We start from the raw sequence: 27,233 nt of genomic DNA on the forward strand, positions 1-27,233 counted from the left end.
GCATTATATATATTGATATTATTAGTTCACTTAATAAATATTATCTATATACATATTATCTATTGCACTACGGTATAAGTCCAGGAACATTTCTTAGTTTATTACCAATGTATTTAATTATTTATTACCATTTGCATCCAATGGTCTAGTACAATTTGTCTGTCATTTCCAGCTATAGAGTCGTTTTGGAAACATTTGGCAAATCATTGACGTATATAAGAAATAGGAGAGGTCCCAAGATGCTGTCCTGTGGCACCCTTACTGTCAATGGTAGAGTGGGGGAGGCTATGATATTGATGATTACATATTGATTATTGGTGTCTGTCAGTGGGGTAAGAACAAATATAGAACAGAGCAAGGCCTCGGATACCATAGTAATGAAGTTTAAGTAAGAGGTAGTAATGGTTTACAGTATCAAAGGCCTTTCTCGGGTCAATGAAGAGGCCAATTGGGAACTCGTTTTTGTCAAGGGCTGTATAGATTATATTAAGCAGACTAATAATGGCATCATTGGTACTTTTTTGAGAACGGAAGCCTAACTGGCAGGGATTTAATATGTTAAGTTTTACAAAGTAGGAATAGAGCTGTTTGTAAATAATTTTGTCAAATATTTTTGAAAGTATAGGTAAATTTGATATTGGTCTGTAATTGTTTATGTCACCTGTCTCACCTCCTTTGTGAACTGGCCGGGATATCGATATCGCTTAATGAATTAGGCTGGGATATCGATATCTATGGCAGATGGCTGCAGGTAATGAATCTCCCAATGGTGAACATTCATATTGTAAACTATGTAGACAAGAGCTGGGACATACTCTCCAACACTATATCTGTGATTGCCCTGTTATAAGTGACTTCAGACGTAATGGAATGAGGTACTTTGCGCTCTGTAATTACTTCATACACTGGAAGATATTCTTGTGCTGTACCAGATTTTGCTAGTGGAGACTAATAGATCAGCCTTTCATTTCATGTTCTCTCCTGATTTTAAGCCAGAATTGATTGTTTTTGTGTTGAGGCAGGTATTTTCTCCCCTGATTCCATATATGACTTACCATCCTGTGAGATGGGAATATTAGATGAACTTATAGCTAGTTTTCGGTCTACACTATGTAATCTTTCATATAGAATAGGGTAGCAAGCAACACATTACTGAGTATACCTAAGCTTGTTAATTAAAAAAAAATGTGTATTCTATTAAATATAGCTAATTATATATATATTTTTATAAGTTAGTTTAGTTCATTTATTATGCACCCCATACCCATCTTGTGGGCGTTTTTTTATATAAATAAATAATATTATTGTATATGGTGTGTGGGAACTTGTATAGGGGTGTGGTGACGTCACACTGAAGACGTATTGTGTTGACAATCTCCTCCTGGAGTGCCAGGTGGCAGTGCTCGCCCGCAAGTCTTTACTGGATCAGCAGGACTTGCACACAGTCTACTGGAGGAGCGAGAGTGATGGCTGGGAGGGTGAAGGATGACGTTGCGGAGCAGCTGGCTGTCTACCGCTGGAGGAAGAAGCAACAGGAGGAGGAGGAGAGGCGCAGAGGCCTGATGCAGCGGGTGTGGGGGTTCCTGCCTTCCTTGGTGTCTAGAGCCACACCACCTCTCTCCTCTCCTACACTCCACCAACCTCCTAGAGTAACCTCTGAAGACACACATCATCTCAACACCAGTAAGGTAGAAGAATTAGCAGGAATTGTTCCAGCCTGAAGGGTTACTCGTGGTGTCTGTTGTAGTGGGCCTGACAGCCGAGTGGACAGCGCTCGGGATTCGTAATACAAAGATTCCGGGTTTGATCCCCGGTGGAGGCGGAAAGAAATGGGCAGAGTTTCTTTCACCCCTGATGTCCCTGTTCACCTAGCAGTAAATAGGTACCTGGGAGTTAGATAGCTGTTACAGGCTGCTTCCTGGGGGTGTAATTACCTATCTTGAGGTCATCTTGAGATGATTTCGGGGCTTTTTAGTGTCCCCGCGGCCCGGTCCTTGACCAGGCCACCACCCCCAGGAAGCAGCCCGTGACAGCTGACTAACACCCAGGTACCTATTTTACTGCTAGGTAACAGGGGCATAGGGTGAAAGAAACTCTGCCCATTGTTTCTCGCCGGCGCCTGGGATCGAACCCAGGACCACAGGATCACAAGTCCAGCGTGCTGTCCGCTCGGCCGACCGGCTCCCTTTCACAATTCCTGCTACACCTAAGTGTAGTTACAGGATGAGAGCTATGCTTGTGGTGTCCCGTCTACCCAGCACTCTTTGTCATATAACACTTTAAAACTACTGACGGTTTTGGCCTCCACCACCTTCTTAACTTGTTCCGTCTACCACTCTGTTTGTGAAAGTGAATTTTCTTATATATCTTCGGCATCTTTGTTTAGTTAGTTAGGTTAAATCTATGACCTCTTGTTCTTGAAGTTCCAGGTCTCAGGAAATCTTCTCTATCGATTTTATCAATTCCTGTTACTATTTTGTACATAGTGATCATATCACCTCTTTTTTCTTCCGTCTTCTAGTTTTGGCATATTTAATGCCTCTAACCTCTCCTTGTAGCTCTTGCCCTTCAGTTCTGGGAGCCACTTGGTAGCATGTCTTTGCATCTTTTCCAGTCTGTTGATGTGCTTCTTAAGATATGGGCACCATACAACCACTGTATATTCTAGCTTTGGCCTAACAAAAGTCGTGAACAACATCTTTAGTATTTCACCACCCATGTATTTAAAAGCAATTCTGAAGTTAGAAAGCGTAGCATAGGCTCCTCGCACAACGTTCTTTATGTGGTCCTCGGGTGATAGTTTTCTATCTAGAACCACCCCTAGATCTCTTTCTTTATCAGAAGAAATCTTTCAAGATTTCTCACATAATTTATAGGTTGTGTGAGGTCTATGTTATCCTATTCCACATTCCATAACATGGCATTTATTCACATTAAATTCCATTTGCCAAGTGGTGCTCCATATTCTTATTTTGTCCAGGTCTTCTTGAAGGGCATGACAATCATGTAGGTTTTTTATCTTCCCTATTATCTTAGCATCATCAGCAAACATGTTCATATAATTCTGTATTCCATCTGGTAGATTATTTAAGTAGACAATGAACTGAACCCTGTGGTACTCCACTTGTGACATTTCTCCAGTCCGATACATTACTTCTAATTACTGCCCTCATTTTTCTATCGGTCAGAAAATTTGTCATCTATGTTAGTAGCTTACCTGTTACCCCTCCAATATTTTCAAGTTTCCAGAACAACCTCTTATGTGGAACTCGGTCGAAAGCCTTTTTTAGGTCCAGATAGATGCAGTCAACCCAACCATCTCTCTCCTGTAAAAACTCTGTGGCTCGATCATAGAAACTTGGTAAATTCGATACACAGGATCTTCCTGATCGAAAACCATACTGTCTATCTGATATTATATCATTTCCCACCAGGTGTTTTACCCATTTAGTTTTTATTATTTTTCCAATATTTTGACTATTACACTTGTCAATGATACAGGTCTATAATTGAGGGGGTCTACCCTGCTTCCACTTTTGTAGATTGGAACTATGTTAGCCTTTTTCCACACATCTGCTATGACTCCTGTACACAGGGATGTCTGAAAAATCAGCTGAAGTGGAATGCTGAGCTCAGTTGCACATTCTCTCAGAACCATGGTGAAACTCTTTCTGGGCCAACTGCTTTGTTCTTACTTTGCTCCAAGAGCATTTGTTTCACTTCGTCTCTAGACACTTCTATGTGCTCTATGGTGGAATTCTTATATAGTGTCTGGTTCTCTGAAGATCTCATTTTATACAAACACACTTGGGAACTTTTCGTTTAATGTTTCAAACATTTCCTTTTCATTTTCCATGTATCTGTCCCCCATTTTCAACCTCTGAATATTATCCTTTACCTGCAGCTTGCTTTTAATGAATTTATAGAAAAGGCCTTGATCTGATTTACATTTGTTTGCTATACCATTCTCAAAGTTCCTGTCTGGCTCTCTCCTTACTGATGTGTAGTTGTTTCTTGCATCTTTGTATCACTGATATGTTTGGGGGTTTGGTCTCTTCCTATAATGATTCCATGCTTGTGTCTTTTGATCTCTGGCCCTCTCGCAATTTCTGTTGAACCAACCCTGTTTCCTAGGTCTGTATCTTGGTTTTGGTATGAATGTTTGTGTGCCTTCATCGTATATTTTGCAAAATTTGGCATGCATCTCATTTACTTCCTTGCTTTGCAAGAAATCTCTTTCACCAGCACAGCCACTTCTTTCCCCTTCCTAATTTTCCTGTCACGTCTCCAAACTGAGTAGCCCCTTAGGAATACAACCTCATTTAAAATATTTTCAAGTTTCGTCTCTGTTAATACGACAATATTTGGGACTTTGAGCTGAATTATATCCTTCAACTCCAATATTTTTGATCTTGCTCCATCTATATTAGTATATACTATTTTCAGGAACATGTTTCCCTTCTCTTTATTCTTTACACCCCCTTCCTTTAATGATTTTTTGCTTTGTCTTTATGTACCATTTCACAAGCTTTCCACTCCCTGACACTTTGTAGAAAAAAATTCCTCTCTTCATTTCTATCCCCATTTAGACGTTTCGCTTCAACGAGGTTCATTTTCAGCTTTTCTCTGTCCTCTTTTGAGAGGTCTTGTCTTTTTGACCAAAGTTTGCCATCCTCGTCTCATTGCAATTTTCTGGTATTCCGAAGCACTTCTGTCATATACTTCACTTCATTAAACGTCACCCTTAAGGGGCTGTTCTTGTCTTTCTCATATTTTCCTATCCTCCTAAAATCACTAACATGCTCCTTTGAATTTAGGCCTTCTCCTAATCCTAATATTTTTTCTATGATTTTTTATCTCTTCTGCTGCTCGGTCCACCCTAGATGAAATTTCCGTCTCTAAACATCCAAAACTTATTATGGACTTACTTCTATCTACAGTGTTTTGTACCAGTTTACTGTTGGTTACCACTTCTTTCCTAATTACTTGCCTAAGATCCGCTTCTTGTTTATCATTTCTGGTTTTGACTTCCAAACACACTTCCTTAATCGTCTCTTTCTCTTTTACAACTTGGGCATACGTCTCTTTTTGATTTCTTCTTTATACTTTTCTAGTTCTTTATTAACCACCTCTATGTGAGTTGTCAATGAAGTTTCCAGTTGCAGAGCCTTACCTAACTCTGTTAGCCCTCAGGCATCCTTGGAGTTGTTCACCAAATGAGTCTATTTTCTTGTTTATTTCTTCAAAGTCACCACACTTCACTTTTCACACCTCATTTTCTTTCACTAGTTCCTTGATTTGCTCCTCCTGATTTGTTACCATGTCCGTTAATGCAGTAATAATCTTGCCTTCAGATTAGCTGAAGAATACTTCCTTTTAGAGTGCAAAGCTCACTCCTAAGAGCTCCATTGTCCTTTTCTAATTTAAGCACTTTTTCTTCATACTTCTTTTGCATATCCTTAATTATCTCTAACCTGCCAAAAAAACTCCTTTCCTTATATCTTGTGGTGAGAATCCTTTGAAACAATCATCTGTTGGTGTGCTTGCATTTCCTATGGTGGTGGTGGTGGCGGCCACCATCTTTGTTTTTGTTCTAGAACAAAAATTAAACTTTTTCAACTCTGCTATTTTCACTTGCCTTTACTTGTTTATTGTATTTTATTTGCTTTTACATTTCTCTGAACCATTATGTAACCTGGGACACCACTGTAGCCCGGAACCTGTTCCCAATACTTAGGTACTGTAATTCGATATTCCAGGAGCTTGTTGCAGTGTGACTCTTGCCTCCTCCAGCCTCCAAGAAAAAATCAAAACACAACAAAACAAGTGTTACACACTTGTTTTGTTTTGTTACACACAAACACAGTGTGTTTGTGTGTAACAAAAGGAAGCCTGGTCGAGGACTGGGCTGCGGAGATGCTAAGCCCCAAAATCATCTCAAGATAACCTCAAGATATGGTTCATTAGGAATGGAATCAATGTTCCGAATAAAACGAGCTCTTTTACGAGCTCTTTTCTTTTGAGAGAGATTATAGCGAAAGCAGATAAAGATAGATCACGACTGTTGATAGTCGGCGACTTCAACTTGAAATCCATAGACTGGAAGGCATATGAAGCTAGAAAAGACGACTTTTGGACTTGTAGATTCATAGACCTCATTCTGGAAACATTCTTGTATCAACATGTTAATGAAGCTACGAGGATGAGGGAAGGGGATATACCCTCCATATGGTGCTTGCCATGTTCATTTGATATTTACCAGGAAAGAGGATGAGATATTTGACATTTAGTACCTTCCTCCCTTGGGTAAAATTGACCATGTCTTTTTGGGAATAAAGTATGCAATGCATTATAATCTGGAAGTAAATAAAGAGGCTGAAGCAGTTGGAAAAACCTGATTTCAGGAGAGGTCATTATGGGGAACTCAGACATTTCTTTAAGGAATTTGACTGGAAAGACTTGCTGTTAGGACATGAAGTAAATGAGATGTATGTCAAGTTTTGTGAAATATATGATAAGGGCACAACAAAATTTATACTAAAGCAGAGATGCAGAACTAGGAAACAGGATTGGTTCAACAGAAATTGTGAGAGGGCTAGAGACCAAAAGACACAAAAATGGAATCGATATAGGAAGAGGCCAAACTCCCAAACATACCAGCGATACAAAGATGCGAGAAACAACTACACGGCAGTGAGGAGAGAGGCAGAAAGAAATTTTGGAAAAACAGAACCAGGCCTTTTCTATAAATTCATAAACAACAAGTTGCAGGTAAAGGATTATATTCAGAGATTGAAAATGGGGACACAGATTCATGGAAAATGAGAAGGAAATGTAGGAAACATTAAACGAAAAGTTCCAAAGTATGTTTGTACGAAATTAAATTTTCAGGGAACCAGACAATAAGATTTCCAGAGAACAATATAGAGGTGTCTAGAGATGAAGTGGAAGAAATGCTCAAGGAACTAAGTAAGAACAAAGCAGTTGGTCCAGATGGCGTTTCACCATGGGTTCTGAGAATGTGCACCTGAGCTCAGCATTCCACTTCAACTGATTTTTCAGGCATCCCTGTGCATAGGAGTCGTAGCAGATGTGTTGAAAAGAGGATAACATAGTTCCAATCTACAAAAGTGGCAACAGGGAAGACACCGTCAATCATAGACCTGTATCATTGACAAGTGTAATAGTCAAAATATTGGAAAAAATAATTAAAAGTAAATGGGTAGAACAACTGGAGGAAAAATGATATATTATCAGACAGACAGTATGGTTTTTGATCTGGAAGATCCTGTGTAACGAATTTACTCGGTTTCTATGATCGAGCCACAGAGATTTTACAGGAAAGAGATGATTGGGTTGGCTGCATCTATCTGGACCTACAAAAGGCTTTCGAAAGAGTTCCACATAAGAGGTTGTTCTGGAAACTGGAACATATAGGTGGGATAACAGGTAAGCTTCTAACATGGATGACAAATTTTCTGATAAAAAAATGGGGGTAGTAGTCAGAGGCACTGTATCAGAACAAGTGGAGTACCACAGGGTTCAGTTCTTGCACCGGTAAGGTACATTGTCTACATAAACGATCTACCATATGGAATACAGAATTATATGAACATGTTTGCTGATGATGCTAAGATAATAGGGAAGATAAGAAACTTAGATTTTCCAGTTGCTGTAAAAGTTTTAATTTTCTATCTTGGCATATGAATGCCATTTATGTTTTTCTAATTAGGGTGAGAAGTTTCAGATTCCAGTTGTAAAGAGACCCCTGGTACTTTAGATTTCATTTAAACACTTAAAATGGGAATACTGTACAGTAATTACCATATTTGTATAAAAAAGTTAACTTGTACTCATCTAGTTGTGCTTGTGGGGGTTGAGCTCTGGCTCTTTGAGCCTGCCTCTCAATTGTCGATCAACTTTGTTTTTTTTGTTTTCCAAATACCCCCCACCCCCTCCAATAAGCAGCCCGTAGCAGCTGTCTAACTCCCAGGTACCTATTTACTGCTAGGTGAACAGGATGCATCAGGGTGAAAGAAATTGCCCATTTGTTTCCTGCACCGAGGATCGAACACAGACCCCCTTAGAACTACAAATCCCAAGTGCTGTCCTCTCAGTTACGAGCTGAGTGATATTTCGATAACCAGCTAGTTAAAAGTACAGTATAACCAACCAAATTAATAACTACTGCATTGTTAATACAATGTTGATTACATTCTACAGATACTTTATTGTATACAAATTTATTCTATACTGTACAATTATTTTTATAATTATGATGAAATGTTAAATGTTTGGGGTTTTGCTTGAGTATTGGATATTTCCTGTGCACATGAAATAGTCCTCATTCACAATGGTAAGTTACTAATTTATATATATTGATACAATATTTTATACAGCAACAATATTGACATTTACTTTAGGTTGAGAAAATGGGGCTGGCAAGTTGTCAGCCAGCTGCACTCTGCTAAACTTAATAACTTTACTTATTAGTGCAGTAGTACAGAAAATAAAACAAAAAAATTTTGTTTAGAATAATGAAGTCAATCTATCAAAATCTTAAAAAAAAAATCCAATTTGCCACATACAGTAGATATATTTAGGATAATGCAAATGTGTTACATGAAACATAACATAAGTTTTGTATCCAAGTTCTTTTGTGCTATTTTCAGTTGTACTGCAAATTAGGTTATCTTAAAATTTTATGTTGGGTAAGGTTCCAGTCTTTGGCCACTTAAGCATTGTTTTCTGCACTTGTTTAAAGTTTTGTTTTTATTACATTTTAGAAAAGTGTATGATACAAATTTAAAATGATGATTTGATGTAAAATTACACGAATCTCCCTCAGTGGATGGTACCTTGTTGTGGCGAAGGGGCTTTTGTGTGCGGCTCGTGGATAGGAGGGAGGTAGCTTCTTCTCCCCTTTCCTGCCTTCTGTGGTGGAACACAAACAGATCTGTTCTCATGTCTTGGCCTTGTATGGAGACACATGCACACTCTTAGGTTTCTTCATCTGGGAGTTGAGCCTACCCAGCAGTTGTGACCCCTGGGGGGAGGGGGAAGTGGGCAAAATGCTTCTTTGGTGAGGGGACAGGTTAAATGGGAGGTTCAATGCAGTCCACCTGAACCAATTAGCTCATTTGTTTAGCCACATCTAGTTAGACATCGGGTCAAGTGGGCATTGTAGGGTTGGTTCCCCTATTGGACCCTGGGATGCCTTTTGGCTCTGCAATGGTGACCAATGTACAGTATACAGTTCTGGTTGCCCCTGAGGTTGCTTGCCCTTGAAATACCATGTGGACTTTGTGGTAGGAGGCGGTTTGGGACAGAGAAGTCTTCTGTTACTATTTTATGTTAACTTCTGACCTTATTTCTCCTCACTCATGGAGTGGGTAACCAGGCCCCCCGAGTCAGACTGTTATGGAAGGATGGGCTTTGTATCCCTGGATACGTTGGGGCCAGACCAGGCTTCATCTCCGATTGCCCCTACTAACTTTCTCTGTTCCCCTCCCACTTCTGTCGCTGGGTTGAGCCTCAAACCCCCAGTGGTGCCAGTGCCTTGTCCCTTGGTGTGGCTTCATCTTCCATTGTGACAACTACTGTACGCTGCTTATCCCTTTCCTTCACGGAGGTTCCCGGCGCCATCACCATGCTTGTATGCATTTGCTTCCTGCTACCACCGATGTATTCCAGGATTTGTTTGGCTTTGGTACATGGCCTAAGTACTGTATTTTTATCTTTGTCATGATGAACATATCCACCCTGATGTGCACATCCATAAGCATTTAAGTTACTCTGGATTCCCAGGTTACTTTTAATCCCACCCAGACTGGCACACATGTAGTTTCAACTTCTTTTCAAGTGGCGGTCACCCACCTAGCTACTTTGTCCTTCATTGAAGAAACCTTGGTTTAGGTGTCCAAAAATACCCTGCTGAATGCCGGCATTGGGACTGTTGTTTTTCTGCACCATACTGCAATTGGAGATAGAGACTTCAAAGACTGCCATGAGGATATTAAATATATTCTTGAGGTCCAGGGCTTTTCTGTCTTCCAGATTGACTCCTTTGCTTATTCCCTCTCACAATCATCATCAACCCCTTATTATTGTTAAGATCACTTTTGATGGACCCTTCTGTCTTCCATCATTCTTGCCGGTGCCAGTTGTTCCATTCCGTAATACATCCCCTCCCCATGCCTCTACAGTAGGTGTTCGAAATTTGGTAATGTTTCTTTCAAGTGTAGCAGCGAGATGACCCTTGGCCTTTGTTTGGTGACCGTGAACATTCTCATACAGATTGCTCTTTTTCCCATCCCCGCTGGATCAACTGCAGTGAGACCCATCCTGTCTTTTCTCCTATGTGCATCCATTATAAGTTTAAACAGGCCATCCTTGCCTTGAAGCATCGTGATCATATGTCTTTCCCAATGGATCGGTGCCAGGTCTGCCATCTTGACTCTTTCTCTGCCATTATTTATAGTCTTGCATTGCATCACTACTGTTCCCTACTCTTCTTCCCAAAACCATTTCCAAACTTTAACCACTGTACTGCATATTACTGTAGTTTAATATGAGAAGTCCCCTGTGTGCATAAAATAAATTACCCCCCCCCCCCCCACAGTTTTTTTATTTCTAATACTGTACTATACAGTGGTACCTCGCATAACGATTGCCCCAAAAGGCGAACATTTTGGGTAACGAACGGCCCGATTGGCGTCAAATCATCCAGCATGGCGAGCGCTTGTTTGAGTAACGTCAACACCACATGGTGGGGTCGCGCTGCTTCTTGCACATTCTCGGACGCCTCCGACGATTTACATAAATTATGTTGTTCTTGTTTAAAGAGGCTAATGATGCTGGGATATAAAGGGGGGTGACTGCTGAGATGTTGCAAAGTATTGGCGTTTTTGTAGAAAAAAAGAAATGAAATTTCTGAAATACGACAAATGTCAAAAAGGTTTGTTCGGTGTTTGGCAGGTAGGCTGCTCCATTATAACAATCTCTTTGTTTCAAATGTGTTCCATTTGTTTTGTATGTGATGTGGGATGTGCTGGGTGCAGCCAGTAAAGAGAAGAGGTGCCCACTGCTCTTCAGTGGGCACAATCGGAGAACACTGTATGAACATCTGAGTTCAAGGTTGTTTAACATATTCCCAGCGAGTATGGGAAGTACTGTATTGCCGGAAAAAGCACTGACATCTTTGGGAGGGAGTTGGATGGTTTTCTTCAAGTGCTGGACTGGCTGGGCTCTCCGACCTTGGGGAGTAGAAGAACTCCCAGAACCCCATCCAGGTACAATTCAGATACAGTACATATATACAATCATATATATATCTATTGTTATTTTTATGATCCTTAACAAACCAGTAAGCACTTTTGGTGGGTGTGGTGATGAAATCAACACACAAAATGGGGCCACATGATACAAGCAGACAAAGCCATCAAACTTCACTTGATGCAAGAAAATGCCTCCAATATGCTACACACACAAAAAAAAAAAAGGAAAAAAAAGAGGTGACACCCCTTGTGTCAACACCTACATCAGAGGAGCTCCAGGATATTTCAACAATCCTAAGTATTGTAGTACGGGTTGATAGTGAGTGGTGTCCCAAGGAACATAAGTGTTGTGCTTTGGAGAAAATAGGCGAGATAACACACATGAAGAAAAAAATTGGATGAGAAAAAGTTGCCCTAGTGTTCACAGTGCAGACAACATTCAAAGTGGCCGCCGGCAAAAAGGAAAATATAGCAGAGCTAGATTTTGGAGATTTTAACCACCATGCTGCGTCGAGTTTATTGTGAAATTCCCCCTTTGCGCATGAAATAGTGTTTCCAAAATTTTGTTTTTTCTTTGTAAAATGATAAATTTCCTTCCCTGAACATGTCTATGTAAAAATAAATACCAAATTCCACTTACTTTGGCTGTGGGGATGTGGACAAGGTGCGCTGTGACGTCATCAGGGGCTGGTCGTCCGTGCTTCTCTCGCCCAGACACAGTTGAACGGGCCATTCAAGCACCGGATGTTGCCACAAATATATTTTCAATTATTTGTTCAATGTATTTCCAATGCGGTTTTATTTGTTTCTTTATCGTATATGATGCATATTTGTGTCCTTTACAATATGTATACAGTAGAACGTTCATAATGTTCCATGGAACTGTGATACATGTGTCAGTAATGTGTCTACAATAAATGTTTTTTTGTTGCAACATTACTTGTTAAAAATTCGCTAAAATTACAATATGTACAGTTTCACACACAATTTACACAGTAACACACTGTATTACACACTCAGAAGACAGACAAACTAGAAGACAGAAGAAAAAGAGGTGATATGATCACTACGTACAAAATAGTAACAGGAATTGATAAAATCGATAGGGAAGATTTCCTGAGACCTGGAACTTAAAGAACAAGAGGTCATAGATTTAAACTAGCTAAACACAGATGCCGAAGAAATATAAGAAAATTCACTTTCGCAAACAGAGTGGTAGGTGAAAACAAGTTAGGTGAGAAGGTGGTGGAGGCCAAGACTGTCAGTAGTTTCTAAGCGTTATATGACAAAGTGCTGGGAAGACGGGACACCACGAGCGTAGCTCTCATCCTGTAACTACCCTTAGGTTTTACACTTGGATAATCACTTGGGTAATTACTCAGTACTTCGGAAGTGAGTAATAATCAACGAAGTAGTCCATGGTACACAGCGCGACTTCGCTCTTGTTGCACCAGGTACAGATAGATTTCGCTTCCTTTTTCTTCGTTCTGTGTGCTTGCAAATAACGCACTCGCATACACCCTTGGCATTAGTACCTGTAGGTAGTATGTAGCCAAGCTTGTAAAACGTAAAGTAGTCTTGAAAAGATTACAGGAAAAGATCAATTTGTAAGGTAGTCGTAAAAAGATCACTTTGTATGGTCCCACACAGGAAAAGATTCAGCCAGCTTAAAAGAGTGTCCGTCAGTCTGGAAGAGATTCATCCAGCCTCAAAGAGTATGGGAAGTACTGTATTGCCGGAACAAGCTCTGACGTCTTTGGGAGGGAGTTGGATGTTTTTTTTCAATAAGTGCTGGACACATGTGCTGGACACAAGTAGCCTGGAAAAGACACTGGTGCTGGCGGACCTCCTGATTTTTTACTTTATCTTGGAAGGCGAGTGCAGTGTCTTGAAGGGCCATTTGTACAGCTAAAAGGGAGAGTCGGAGATCCTATTTCTCCACCATTATGGTTGACAACCCTCTCCCTCAGGTCTCAAAGAAGATCCGTAAGATTGCTGGTAAATTTGTTCCAGGCACATAGTCTGTTGTGTCGTCTCCATGTTTCTGTCTTAGCGGAACTGGTGTTGGTCGGTGAGCGAACCATGTTTGCACTTTTCAGCTGGTAGTTCTGGTGCTTACCTTCCTCCTGTTCTCCCCCTCCCCGCTCAGCTCGTTGTCGCCGTCTGGGGGCTTAGTAGGCGGCTGCCGGAGTGTGATGCTCCTTGGGACAGTCCTCTGTCCTTTTCTAGCCTTGTGCTCCTGCTGCCGTCCTCTCCAATTCTGCTGGGCATCTTTTCCTTTTCCTTCTGTTTCGTTTTTCTCCCCCCTCTTCTCCTATCTGCTTGCCGTTTCCTGCCGACCTTTTGCTCGTTCTGGTTCTTCCCTTGGACTTCTTCTACTTTAACGCCCGGGTGCTTGAGGAGGCATACTCTTGCACCCGTAGAACTGCGGTACCCGACGTCGAGAGCGAGGGGAACCTTTTATTGTCAATCCCCACTTCGTCACTGAACCCGATCTCGACGGACTGTCGGTTTCTTAAGGTGGCGTTTGTGGGGCGTATACTCACGACGCACCCCTAGGAGGCCCCGACAAGATCGGCGATAGCTTCTTGTTGGGTGTCCTGCCTCTAATTGTGGCTCCATGGTGGGTGTGGGGGCACATTCGTGAGTGAATTCGTAATTTCGTCAAGATGATAACCCCTGTTTCGGCTGTTTCTGGCTTACCTTTTCAGGCTCGTGGGGTGGGCGACCAAGCCCCCGAGTCGGTCCGTATTGGAAGACCGGGCTCTGTAGCCTCCGCTGCATTGGGCCCCGACCTTGCTCCTCCTTTGGCCTCTCTGACTCCTTCCCCTGGCTCCCCTCCCTCCTCTGTGGTTGGGTCGAGCCCCAAGCCCCCAGTGGTGACTACCTCGTCCCCTGGCGCGGCTCCTTCTCTAGTTGTTACTACTGCGCCTTTTAACCCCTCTCTCTCTGGGGGTTCTCACCGCCGTTCTCGTCACGGCCGCCCTCGCTCGATTCCTTCCAGTTCTGCTACCTATCAAGCCTTGTTTGGTCCCGCTCCGTGGGCCAAATATTTTGATCTCCTCCCTCTTGATTCTGCGCCTCCTGACGATTTCTCCCTTCACCGACATCTCATTGATTCCGTGGATGCCTCCATTACTTTTAACCCCACTCGTCTCGGTACGCGTGTCGTTGCTGCTCCTTCTCAGGATGCTGCTTCCCGCTTGGCTGCCTTATCCTGCCTTGGCGAGACCCCCGTTCGGGTCTCGAAGAACGTCCAGTTGAATGCCAGTGTTGGCACTATTTTGCTCCCGCCCCATGTTGCGACCGGTGTTCGGGACCTACGCGACTGCCACGACGATATTCGACATATCCTCGCTGCCCAGGGCCATTCTATTCTCCAGGTGGACACGTTTACTCGTCCCCCTCGTGGTAGTCGCCGTCAACCCCTCCGGGTTGTGAAGATTACCTTTGATGGTAGGACCCTTCCACCCTCTGTCATTCTTGCTGGTGCCAGGTGCTCTGTCCAGGAGTACATTCCTTCTCCTCGGCTCTGCAACAAGTGCTGGAGGTTTGGGCATGGTGCCCTCCGCTGCTCCGGGACTGTCTCTCTCTGTCCTTTGTGTGGTGGCGAAGGTCACTCTAAGTCGGAGTGCGCTTCTCCCCAGGCTCGTTGCCTCAACTGCGGTGAGGCCCATCCTACCTTCTCCCGTGCGTGTGTCCATTACAAGCTTGAGGCAGCCGTCCTCAACTTGAAGCACCGGGAGCGTTTATCTTTTCCTGAGGCGAGGTGCCAGGTTCGCCGGCTCCCGCCTTATGCTAATATCTCTTATGCTCGCGTGTTGCGCTCTTCCTCTCCTCGTCCTTCCCGCCTTCCTCAGACTCACAACCGTTTCCAGGCCTTGGACCCTGATGCGCCCACTGCCCCCTCCTCTGTCCCTTTGGGTTCTCTCCCGAAGGATCCTCCTCCTGGTCCTCTGTCTGGGGTTCCCCTTCCTTCTACCCGGTCTGTCGTGTCTTCTGTGTCTCCTTCCTCGTCCCCCTCCGATCCTCCTTCCCATCCTCTTCCTCCATCTATCGGCTCTCCCCGCCGCCTGTCGGTGCGGGCGGATGTCCATCGCTCTCCTAACGGCCGTCGTGTGTGCTCTCGTTCGGCTTCTCCTGTTGAGACACTGGAATCCGTTGCCCGGTACGTAGTTGCTGGGACACCGGTCTCTTTAAGTCAGAAGCGTAAGCCTGGCTCCTCTCCTTCCTCTTCCCCGGCGGGTAAGAAGGCTTCGCTTTCTTCCTCAGCTCCTCCTTCTGGCTCTGTTGCTCCTTCCACTCCCGTTTCAGTGCTTGCGCCCCCTGTTCCTGCTATGGAGGTTTCTTTGGCCCCTGCTTCCCTTTCGGTTGCTGCTCTTGCTGGGGTGCGCTCCTCTCTTTCTACTCCCCCTCTTCCTGCTGCTGTCCTTGACTGCCCCTCTCCGTTGTCTCCTCCTCCTCCTCCTCCTCCTCCTCCTCCTCCTCCTCCTCCTCCTCCTCCTCCTCCTCCTCCTCCTCCTCCTCCTCCTCCTCCTCCGGACCCTGCCCGCCCACCTCTGATCTGTTCTCCCGTTTCCTTCCCTCCGTCTTTGCTCAGTTTACCCATGCCCCCTAACCCTGACTTTGCTGACCCTGATCCCGACCCTGATATTCTTTAACGTGCTCTGTTGGTCTTTCGCCTTTGTTTCTTCCTTGTTCTTTGTTTTTGTCCTTTCTCTTCTCGTCGTTGTCCATTCTTCAATGGAACGTTCGAGGTTATTACGCCAATTTCCTCGAACTCCAACTTCTGGTTTCGCGGTTTTCGCCCCTTTGTGTCTGTCTCCAGGAGCCGATGCTTGGTGCTCGTCCTGGTCGTTTTCGTGGCTATTCCTTTCTCTCCCCCCCCCCAGCCATTGCTGGGGCTTCTAATTCTTCTGCTCTCTTGATTCGGGCTGATGTTCCCTTTGTTCCTTTACTTTTTCCTTCGCCTCTCCATTGTTCTGCTGCTCGTATCTTTGTGGGGAAATGGTACACAGTTTGTTCCATTTATCTCCCCCCGGGTGTCCCGCTCTCTCTTCCTGATTTGAAACACCTCCTAGACTCCTTGCCGGAGCCTGTGCTCCTGCTGGGTGACTTCAATTGTCGTCATTCTCTTTGGGGTGACGTTCTGACGAATACCCGGGGTCGCCTCCTTGAGCCGTTTCTCCTCTCTTCTTCCCTGTCTCTTCTGAATTCTGGTGAGCCCACTCATTTGGACTCTCGAACTCGCACCCTTTCTTGTCTTGATCTTTCTCTCTGCTCTTCTTCTCTTTACTTAGATTTCACATGGCAGGTTCTTGATGACCTCCATGGAAGTGATCATTTCCCCATCCTTGTTTCCTTTTTCTCTTTTCGCCCTTCCCTCTCTTTCCCTAGGTGGCAGTTTGCTAAGGCGGACTGGACCCTGTTTTCCCTCAGTGCTAGTCTCTCTGACCTCTCCCTTCTGCCCCTCTCTCGCGCTCTCCTCCTTTTTCATGACACTGTCTTCGACGCTGCCCTCCGCTCTATTCCTCGCTCTTCCTCTCGGGGTCCACGGAAGTGCGTTCCCTGGTGGAATGCGGACTGTGCTCGGGCTGTCCGCTGTAAGCGTGCAGCCTGGAAGAAGCACCGCCGTAGGCAGACGACCGATTCTTTTCTTTTCTTTCGGAAAGCGAGTGCGGTGGCCCGTAGGGCCATCCGTACGGCTAAACGTGAATGTTGGGCATCTTATGTCTCGACAATTACGTCCGAAACCCCTCTGGCCCAGATCTGGAAGCGTATCCGCAAGATAGCGGGTAAGTTCGTTCCCGATGTTTCACCGGTCCTTCACCTCCATGATACTCTTGTGGCGGACCCGTTGCAGGTCGCTTCCGAACTGGGTTCCCACTTTTCTTCTGTTAGCTCTGGTCTTCATCTTCCCCAATCTTTCCTTCTTCGTAAACCTGTCCTTGAGTCTCGTCCTTTAGATTTCTGCACTCATCTTCAGCTTCCCTATAATGATCCCTTCTCTCTCTCTGAACTTCGTTCTGCCCTGGCCCTCTGCGGTTCTACGGCGGCGGGCTCCGATGGTATTCATTATGAGATGCTTCGCCATCTCCCTCCGAGCACGTCTCAGTATTTACTGAGTCTGTATAATCGGATCTGGGAGTCGTCGTCAGTCCCTGAGGACTGGCTCGATGCCGTTGTCCTCCCTGTTCGCAAACCAGGGTCTCTGGGTACTTCCCCTAAGGACTTTCGCCCTATTGCTCTCACAAGTTGTGTCTGCAAACTCTTTGAACGTATGGTTAACGTTCGTCTGATGTGGTTCCTGGAACACCATCACCTCCTCTCCCCTTCTCAATTTGGTTTCCGCAAGTGCCGCAGCACGACAGATGTCCTGGTGAACTTGGAGGTCTATATACGTACTGCTTTTGCTGCGAAGACCTCCGTTGTTGCCGTCCTTTTTGACCTAGAAAAGGCTTACGACACCACTTGGCGTTATCATATCCTATCTCAACTTCATTCTTTTGGCCTTCGTGGTCATCTCCCTCTCTTTCTCCGCAGCTTCCTCTCTCGTCGTTCCTTTCGGGTGCGCCTTGGTACCGCTCTCTCTCCCCCTTTTCAGCAATACGAAGGTGTGCCCCAGGGTAGTGTTCTGAGCACTACTCTTTTTCTGGTTGCCCTCAATGGTCTTCTTTCCTCTCTTCCTTCTGGTGTCTTCTCCGCTCTCTATGTCGATGATCTTACCCTTTGTTGTCAGGGTGATGATTCGCCTCTCCTTCAACGCCGGCTTCAACTTGCGATTGATGCCGTGTCGTCTTGGGCCACAGGTCATGGCTTCAAGTTCTCTACTTCTAAGACTTGTGCCATGACTTTTACGCGGAAACGGGTTGTTCTTCGTCCCTCTTTGTCACTTTATGGTCATCCCCTTGAATACAAAGATTCCGCGAAGCTTTTGGGGTTATTCCTTGACACTCGTTTGTCTTGGTCTCCCCATATCTCTTACCTCCGTGTTGAGTGCTCTAAGTCCCTTACCCTCCTTCGGGTCTTGTCCCATACTTCTTGGGGGGCAGATAGGCGCACTCTCCTTGCTTTACATTCCTCTCTCGTCCTGTCTAAGCTCGATTATGGTTGCCCTGCTTACTCGTCTGCTTCTCCTTCTACTCTTCGCCGTCTTGATGCTTTGCACCATACTGGGTTGCGCCTCAGTTCTGGTGCGTTTCGTTCGACTCCCGTCCTTAGCTTGTATGTTGACACTGGCTTCCTGTCTCTCCAGGACCGCCGTGATCGCTACTGTCTTCGCTATCTTGCGCGGTCCTTGCAACATCCTTCCTCTCGTCTCTGTCGTGCTTTAACTTTTACCCCTCCTGCGGTTCCTGTTCCTCTTCACCACCTCCCTCTTTCTGTCCGGTTATCTCGCCTGCAGGATTCTCTTTCCGTTCGTATTTCTGATGTTTCTCCTCGTGTTGTTCCTTCTTTGCCCCCGTGGAGGGTCCCTCTTCCGCGGTTTTGTACATCCTTGACTCGTATCACTAAGGCTTTTACCCCTCCTACAGTTCTAAAACGCCTTTTCCTCGAGCACTTTTCTTCTCACTCCCGCTCCGTTTCTGTCTTCACCGATGGGTCTAAGTCAGCGGACGGTGTTGGCTACTCTGTTGTTTTTCCTGATCGCACTTATATGTGTCGCTTGCCTCCGGAGACTAGCATCTTTACAGCGGAACTTTATGCTATTCTCTATGCTCTTCGTCTCCTGCTTTCTCGTTGTCAGTCTTCCTTTGTGGTTGTTGTTGACTCTCGTAGTGCCCTCATGGCTCTCGGGTGTTTAATCCAGTTCATCCGGTAGTTGTCGAGATCCAGCATTGGCTGTTTCTCGTTCACAGTAAATTTAAGTCGGTTGAGTTTTGTTGGGTTCCCAGCCATATTGGCGTGTCTTTAAATGAGCGTGCGGATGCTGCCGCTAAGGAAGCTGTCCGCTCTTGTCCCATCTCTCGTAAAGGCATTCCGTATTCCGACTTTTACCCGGTTATCCATTCCTCAGTCCTTACCCGTTGGCAGGCTTCTTGGTTGTCTGTTACTGGTAACAAGCTACGTACTCTTAAATGTTGTGTTTCCTCGTGGCCGTCCTCCTTCCACCGTAACCGGCGGTGGGAAACAGCTCTAGCGAGGTTGCGTATTGGCCATACTCGCTTAACCCATGGTCACTTGATGGAGCGCCGCCCTGCTCCTTATTGTCCTAGTTGCATTGTCCCTCTTACGGTCGTGCATGTCCTTCTTGAATGTCCTGACTTCCAGGACGAGCGTGTGTCTTGCTTTCCGACCGCCCCTCGCGGTCACCTGTCCCTCGATAGACTTCTTGGTGACTCGGATACTTTTGATATCGTTCGCCTTATGCGTTTTTGTTCTCGTATTGGCATCCTTGGTGATATTTAGCGCCCTCTGATTATTTTGCGTATTTGATGGTGCTACATAGCCTTCCCGGTTTGGTGCCTTCTTTTGATAATTACTTACTTACTTACTTCCTCCTGTTCTTCTTACTTGTAAGCCCCTTCTTGAATATCGTCTCTTGGTCTTTTGCACTCGTCTCAAGCTCCCCTATAATGATGTCCTCTATTGGAACTCCAGTCTGCTCTCCCTGTGGTTGTACGGTGATGAGCTCGGTTGGCATTCATTATGAGATGTTTTGCCATCTCCCTCAGAGTGCCTTTCAGTCTTTATTGAATACTGTACTAGTAATTTTATTTAGAAGACATTGTCTGTTCCCAACAACTGGCTCGAGGTGGTTGTTCTTCCTATTCAGAAACCTGATGCTCTAGGGACCACCCCTAAGGATTTTCGTTCCATTGCCCTGGTGTGCATGCTTTTTGAATGTATGGTCAGTATCCATCTTATGTGGTTCTTAGAACACTATTATTACCTTTCCCCTTTCCATTTGGGTTTTGCAAATGTCACAGCACAACATAGGTTTTAGTGGACCTTGAGGTCTACATTCGTTCTACTGTTGCCTCCCCCGTGGTTGCCATTCTTTTTATCTTGGAAAAGGCCTTTGACACTACTTGGAGGTACAATATTTTGTCCCAGCTTCATTTGTTTGGCCTTCTTGACAATCTTCCACTCTTCATTCATAGCTTCCTCTCTTATTTCTTTAAAGAGAGACTTGGTGCCACTTTCTATATCTTTTTTTTTTTTTTCACCAATTCGAAGGTGTTTCTCAAGGTAGTGATCTGAGCACTATTCTTTTCCTCATTGCCCTTAATGGCCTTACTTCCTCCCTTCCCTCTGCCATTTTCTTTGCACTTTGTTAAAGATCATACTCTCTACTATCATGGGTATGACTTCCCTTTCTCCAACACCGGCTCCAACTTACGATTGATGCCGTGTCATCTTTGGCCACCAATCATGGCTTCATGTTCTCTACATCTAAAACTGGTGCTATGATTTATATCTGGAAGCAGGTCATTCTTCTTCCCCCAATTATCACTATCACTCTATGGTAGTTTCCTTCTGTATAAATATTTTGCTAAAATTTTGGGGTTGGCTCACATATGTTTTGGTTCCTGATCAAATGCTCAAAGGCCCCTTACATTACAGGACTTCTAATTTAGGATAATAACCGACAATTATGTAATTTGTGAAATTTATGTAAAGATTTACACAAAGTCTTTTGCACTTTCTTGAGTGTATGGTAAAGGTCTGAGGATGTGGTTAGGACGAGATTTCCATCTCAACGACTAATGAGGCTGGATCCAGATACCTTTGGATCCAATCCTCTTATCCTTCCTGACCTTCTGACCATGTCGCCTCTGTTCCTGACTGCAGATGTACATGCGGTGATATCTATGGAATTATGATCGGGTGTCCTTTCTGTAATCCTGATACTTTATTCTGAGAACTGGAGTTATTAATAGAGGTGTTCATCTGGATGCTATCCCTCGTAACCTCCCCCTCCATTCCCAACAGAACACTGCTAATGGGACTACTGTACTTGTATTTATCCATTTAATGAAATCTAATTTTAATTCACTTAGAATCATTTTTCTAGTAAAGCTATCCTCTGAAGTAAAGCTTTTGTTACCTGCATAAGTATTTAGAGCATTAGAACCCCTTCTAGTTCTAATATTACTTTTATAGATTATTTCATCCTTCTTAAAATCAATGGTGATCCTTTTCCGAACTGTGGTATGCTACAGTAACTATGGTTTGCTACACTGTAGCAAACCATAGTTGAGAAAAGGTTCACAATATTTTTCTGGTAGCAAAATCTTTGTTATCTTGAGGTTATCTTGAGATGATTTCGAGGCTTTTTAGTGTCCCCGTGGCCCGGTCCTCGACCAGGCCTCCACCCCCAGGAAGCAGCCCGTGACAGCTGACTAACACCCAGGTACCTATTTTACTGCTAGGTAACAGGGGCATAGGGTGAAAGAAACTCTGCCCATTGTTTCTCGCCGGCGCCTGGGATCGAACCCAGGACCACAGGATCACAAGTCCAGCGTGCTGTCCGCTCGGCCGACCGGCTCGGATGTATTTCTGTGCTTTTAATTACATGTACACCATATACTGTATTGAGTTTAGGATTTTTGAATTGCACTGTACAGTAACTTTGTTACAAAACAATGATTTATAATTATATTGATCATTGAATGGTGAATTGTCATGTCATTGGGTCACAACTGAGAGTTGTTGAGTTCCATCCCTGCTGAAGGACAGAAACTTTCGAGCAATGTTTTCTTTCACCTGGCAGTAAATGGGTGCCTGAGAGTTGGGCAACTGTTGTGATTTGCATCCTGGGGAATGCCAGTAATTGGCTTAAGAGGACCTTAGTAAACCTAAGTACAGACTTCCTGTCCCTGACAATGGTAAACCATAACATTTTATACACATAGAAATTGTGTGGATTTGTTCATAGCATTTTGTTTTCTCGGACATGGTTTTATGTGGTTTTTGGAATTCTTGGGCACTATTCAAAGCTTTAAAATTACTTGATTAAAGTTATTAAAATCTGCCAAATCATGAAAATTAAATGTTTCATTAATTTTGTAGACAACCATTCTCGCCAACAGGAAATACGGAGGAGACCGCAGCAGTCAGTGGAGGTGACTTCTAGTAATAACACAGATTTCAATGATGAAGACCTGCAAACCTCTTCATTGATGTTTTATGCTAATTACTCAACATTGGATTGGGTAGCCTTGGCATTGAAATGGTTAATGTGGCTTCTGCTCTTCAAAGTATTCATCCTTCTTGAATTTGGAGCAGTGTATTTTATTTTTAGTGCCTTTATATTTATATGGTAAGTGTGCTACTAAACCTGGCATATTCCTGACTACAGTGCTTTATTTAATAATTAAATTAATATATTAGAAACTTTTAGGGTACTGTACCTGGTGGCTGTTATTGGAACACATTGTTTCCCATTGTTTTATGGAGTCATTTCCTGGTTGATGCCGTGGTCATGTCTGAACAAAGTTGCTAAAGGATAAGTGATATAGAAATTTGTAGACCACATTTGTTGCAGCAACCTTCCTTATGTAGACATATTATGAAAGCTTTATTTCATATTACCGCATCACTTGGAAAGAAGAGTTACGTAGTAACATGATTCAAAAATACAAATATATAAACGGCATATAATGGGGATTATTAATAGGGTGTTAAATGTATCAACACAAAATAGAACACAAAAGATGGATGCAAACTAAATAGGTTTAGTTCTAGAAAAGTCCTGTGTAAGTACATACCGTTATATACAGAGGGGTAGTACAGTACAGTATTGTATTTAGTTGATCACCCTGTGCACTTTTGTTCTTGCACTGGCATCCTTAGTGATATTTAGCACCTTTTGAATGTCCTGTGACTTTAATGGTGCTACATAGTCTCCCTGGCTTGGTGCCTTTTGATAATTACTTACAAAATTTGTTTCTGGATTAGTTATTAGTTTTGTGCTAGCAAGAGGCCAATCTATCCCATATACTTTTATTCATTGTTAGGTTAGGGTTAGCCTAGAACTTCTGCCTTGGCAATCAGGCCTCTTGCATGCATTACTGTGGGACAGAGGCTGAGGTGACTTAGCAGTGACTGCATCATTTTCCTGGTTTCCCAACTGATTTTCTTCCCAGCACCCCAATTGATTTATGCTTTCAGCAGTTCTCTCTGCTTTTGGGTTTCCCCACTTTATTTGCAGTTCCTTCGAACCTTGTTTAAAGGACATACCCAGCTGGCAAACCATGCTTAAATAATGTTTTAAGAACATAAGAGTGAAGGTAACTGCAGAAGGTCTATTGGTCCATATGAGACGGCGAGGCGGCTCCTATTTATATCCACCCAATCTTGTTTACATATATATATGTCTAACCTACGCTTGAAACAATCATAGGGATCCTACTTCCATTATGTTACATGGTAATTGGTTCCACAAATCAACAATCCTGTTACCAAACCAGAATTTACCCAGGTCTTTCCTAAATCTAAACCTATCCAATTTATACCCATTGTTTCATATTCTATTTTGTGTTGATACTATTAATACCTTATTAATATCCCCTATGTTATGCCTATGCATCCACTTGTGCACCTCTACCATGTCACCCATAATTCTTTGTCTTTCTAGAGAACATAAGAATGAAGGCATATTGGCCCATACGAGGCAGCTTCTATTTCTCCTATACCTAGATACAAGCTAGATGGTGTTGAGATTGCAAAAGGGATCTGGGAGTTATGATTAGTAAAAATTTAATACCAAAAAGTCAATGCATAAATGTTCGTAATGAGGCACATAGGACACTGGGATTTATTAATCGATGCGTTAGTAACAAGACACCTAGTGGTGTTCTTCAGCTATATCTTGCTCTGGTTAGGCCCCATTTAAATTATGTAGTTCAGTTTTGGTTGCCATACTATAGGATGGGTATAAATTCACTATCTTGAAGTTATCTCAAGATGATTTCGAGGCTTAGCGTCCCTAAGGCCCAGTCCTCGACCAGGCCTCCTTTTTGTTACACTCCTTCGGGAAGCAGCCCGTAGTTAGGAACGTGTCATATGAAGAAAGATTAACAAAGCTTAAATTGCATTCACTGGAAAAGCGAATAATTAGGGGTGACATGATTGAGGTTTACAAGTGGATGAAAGGACATAACAAAGGGATATTAATAGGGTATTGAAAGTATCGGCACAAGACAGAACACGAAACAATGGGTATAAATTGGATAAGTTTAGATTTAGGAAAGACTGGTAAATACTGGTTTGGTAACAGGGTTGTTAATTTGTGGAACCAATTACTGTGTAACGTGGTGGAGGTGGGGTCCCTTCCTTGTTTCAAACGTGGGTTGGACATGTATGTGAGAAGGATTGGGTGGTTATAAATAGGAGCTGCCGCATATGGGCACATAGGCCCTCTGCAGTCACCTTCATTCTTATGTTCTTATTTATATCCACCCAATCTCATTCCTGAGTGTATAGACATACACTCAGAGACATACAGGTTAGACATACTGTACAGTATGTATATGTCTAACCTACACTTGATTGTAATTTAACCTTTGTCACTTTTTCTTCATATGACAGGTTTCTAATTTGTGGGATTAACTTTGTCATCCTTCGCTGGACATGTTATAGTGAATTTATATCCATTCTATAGCATGGTGACCAAAACTGAACTGCATAATCTAAATGGGGCCCTAACCAGAGCTAGATATAGCTGAAGAACACCACCAGGTGTCTTATTACTAACACTTCGATAAACAAATTCCATTGTCCTATTTGCCGTATTATGAACATACTGTATATGCATTGATTTTTTGGTTTTAAATTCTTACTAATCATAACTCGAAGATCCCTATCCCAGTCCGACTTTTCAATCACAACACCATCTAGCTCGTATCTTGTAACTATCATCATTACCTAGCCTCAACCTTACATATGTCAGCATTAAATTACAGCCATCAGTCTTTTGACCATTTCAAAACCATATTTAGATCATCTTGAAGTGATAGTGAGTCTCTTTCAGTGTTTATTTCCCTCCCGATTTTCATATCACTGTATAAGTACCTCTTACGTGGTATCATTTCGTATAAGAACCCTGATTCAGTGTTTACATCAATGCCATTTGCCCAGGAGGTAGGCATTGGTGCAGTGCAAAGTATTGTTGGTATAGTTTGGTAGTGAACCAGCAGTAGATGTCTCGTATATATTTGTGGTGTGTACAGGGTCCATCTGGGTACTTCGGATGGTTCATTTTATTTTCTCCTAGGTTACACCGTAATAGTTTTCATAGCTGTTATTGTCTTTTAGACAATTGTTATTGTATGCATTGAGCCACTCGTTGATCAATTTTGGTGGATTGTATGATTTGGTCTGATGTGGAAACAATTTTGTTTTGGGTTTCTTTTTATTCTTCTTGGGTAGAGGCCTATATCTCAGTTGTTAGAATGTGTTATCTTCAGTGAGAGAGAAGTATGGTTTGGACTCGGCTTAGTGGCTTCCATGTTGGCACGTTATGCCTTGGAAGGCTTCAGCAGTTGTAATTTTTTTCTTATAAATCCTGTGCTGGATTGAATATTCTCATGTTACCCAGTTTGAATAGCTCTAATATTTTAGTGTGCAATAGATGTGGCTGTGCCAAATCCTAAGAGGTCGGTAGGATCTTGCCATTGAGAGCAACCAAACATACTACTTGGAAAAGTGCCATTATATGCACTTGGTGCTTTGATTTTATTTTTTAGGTACCATAGTCATTCACCTCAAATTACAGAAGCATTAATGTTTTATTACTGTACTATTATTTTAATATTATTTACAGGTTCACCATGAGGTCTGAGCCAAAAAAAGAGGGAGAAATAAGTGCCTACTCAGTGTTCAATCCAAATTGTGAAGCCATAGACGGAACATACTCTGCTGAACAATTTGAACGTGAGCTCTTGCACAAAATGTGATATTTGCAGCATAATGTAATGCAATATTGCTGCATATTAAGCTGTGCAATATTGAAAACCTTATTTGCAGGTAAACAATGGATTTACATATTGAGATTTGTTTTAGAAATTCTTAATTCATGATACATTTAGAAACCTGAAACTTTGCAAGGACACATTTTTCTGGAAGAAACTTTTTTGGGGTTAAAAACAAAATTAAGTTACCTGTATTCAAATAATTTCTTTTAATACATTATTGATTAGGCTCTTCTCCAAATAAATGGTGTGTTAGGTGGGGGGGGAATACATTTTATATTGTTGGGGGTTTAATAAATTTTCTATACTGGAACATATATGCTCTTATACTGTACTTGTTTTATTTACATTTAAGGCTAGATTGAAAAGTTTTCCACCATAAACACATATATTGACCTATTACAAATATGGTAAAACATTCAGTAGAAAAATAAATGTCATGAAAATCCAAGAGTGTGCTCATTTGTACAGTCAGTGTGAAATAGTCTCCCCTCCCCTAACCCAGGCACTACTGAGCAAGTAAGCAAGCTGTTATACCAGACATTAGCATTACTGAGCCAGCTATCATCCTGGGTGCCCCCAAGGGATCGCATGCAATCAGATTGGTCCTCATTGCAAAAATATCAGACCCATGGAGGATGCAGAACAGGATTGACAAAATCAATGTTCATTATCCTTTCTACCTCCTCACAAGATGCCTATTACAAAATTAAGTATGGCACCCCTTTGAGGTCTATGCTAGAAAACGTACTCCACCTACTGTTGGAAGGCTCTCAGTGGGAACAAGCAACCCTTCAAGTAAGACTTGGTGGCCTCAGTGTGTCCTCAACCTAGAAGGAAGGGAAACGGAGAACCACCAGGGCTTGCCCAGAAATTGGTGTTATGAAACAACAATTTCAATGCAGGTTTTCTGGGGGAGCCCCTTGTGGCTCCTTGAAACTAACTTTCCAGGGAGAAGAAAGTGAGTGGGATTGGGTGATTATAAACAGGAGCTGCCTCGTATGGACCAATAGGCCTTCTGCAGCTATCTTTGTTCTTA

At 43.0% G+C, this 27,233-nt stretch overlaps 1 protein-coding gene across 1 annotated transcript; it reads left to right on the forward strand.

Moving 5' to 3' along the window:
- Positions 1 to 1,349: 1,349 nt before the first annotated feature.
- On the forward strand, positions 1,350 to 26,645 carry Saysd1 (SAYSVFN motif domain containing 1). The gene is made up of 3 exons (XM_045745534.2): positions 1,350 to 1,688; positions 22,313 to 22,542; positions 26,047 to 26,645. The coding sequence occupies exons 1-3, from the start codon at positions 1,467 to 1,469 to the stop codon at positions 26,177 to 26,179; spliced, it is 585 nt and encodes a 194-aa protein (XP_045601490.2). The 5' UTR covers positions 1,350 to 1,466; the 3' UTR covers positions 26,180 to 26,645.
- Positions 26,646 to 27,233: the final 588 nt, after the last annotated feature.

The sequence above is a fragment of the Procambarus clarkii genome, chromosome 16 (genome assembly GCF_040958095.1).
Source record: "Procambarus clarkii isolate CNS0578487 chromosome 16, FALCON_Pclarkii_2.0, whole genome shotgun sequence".
NCBI lineage: Eukaryota > Metazoa > Arthropoda > Malacostraca > Decapoda > Cambaridae > Procambarus > Procambarus clarkii.

What these genes read in the sequence shown, in the direction of transcription:
- Saysd1 (XM_045745534.2), top strand. Translation starts at nt 1,467, where the DNA reads ATGGCTGGGAGGGTGAAGGATGACGTTGCGGAGCAGCTGGCTGTCTAC. An exon ending in ATCATCTCAACACCAGTAAG is followed by an intron (nt 1,689 to 22,312) that starts GTAGAAGAATTA and finishes TCTCGCCAACAG; the next exon opens with GAAATACGGAGGAGACCGCA. An exon ending in AGTGCCTTTATATTTATATG is followed by an intron (nt 22,543 to 26,046) that starts GTAAGTGTGCTA and finishes TATTATTTACAG; the next exon opens with GTTCACCATGAGGTCTGAGC.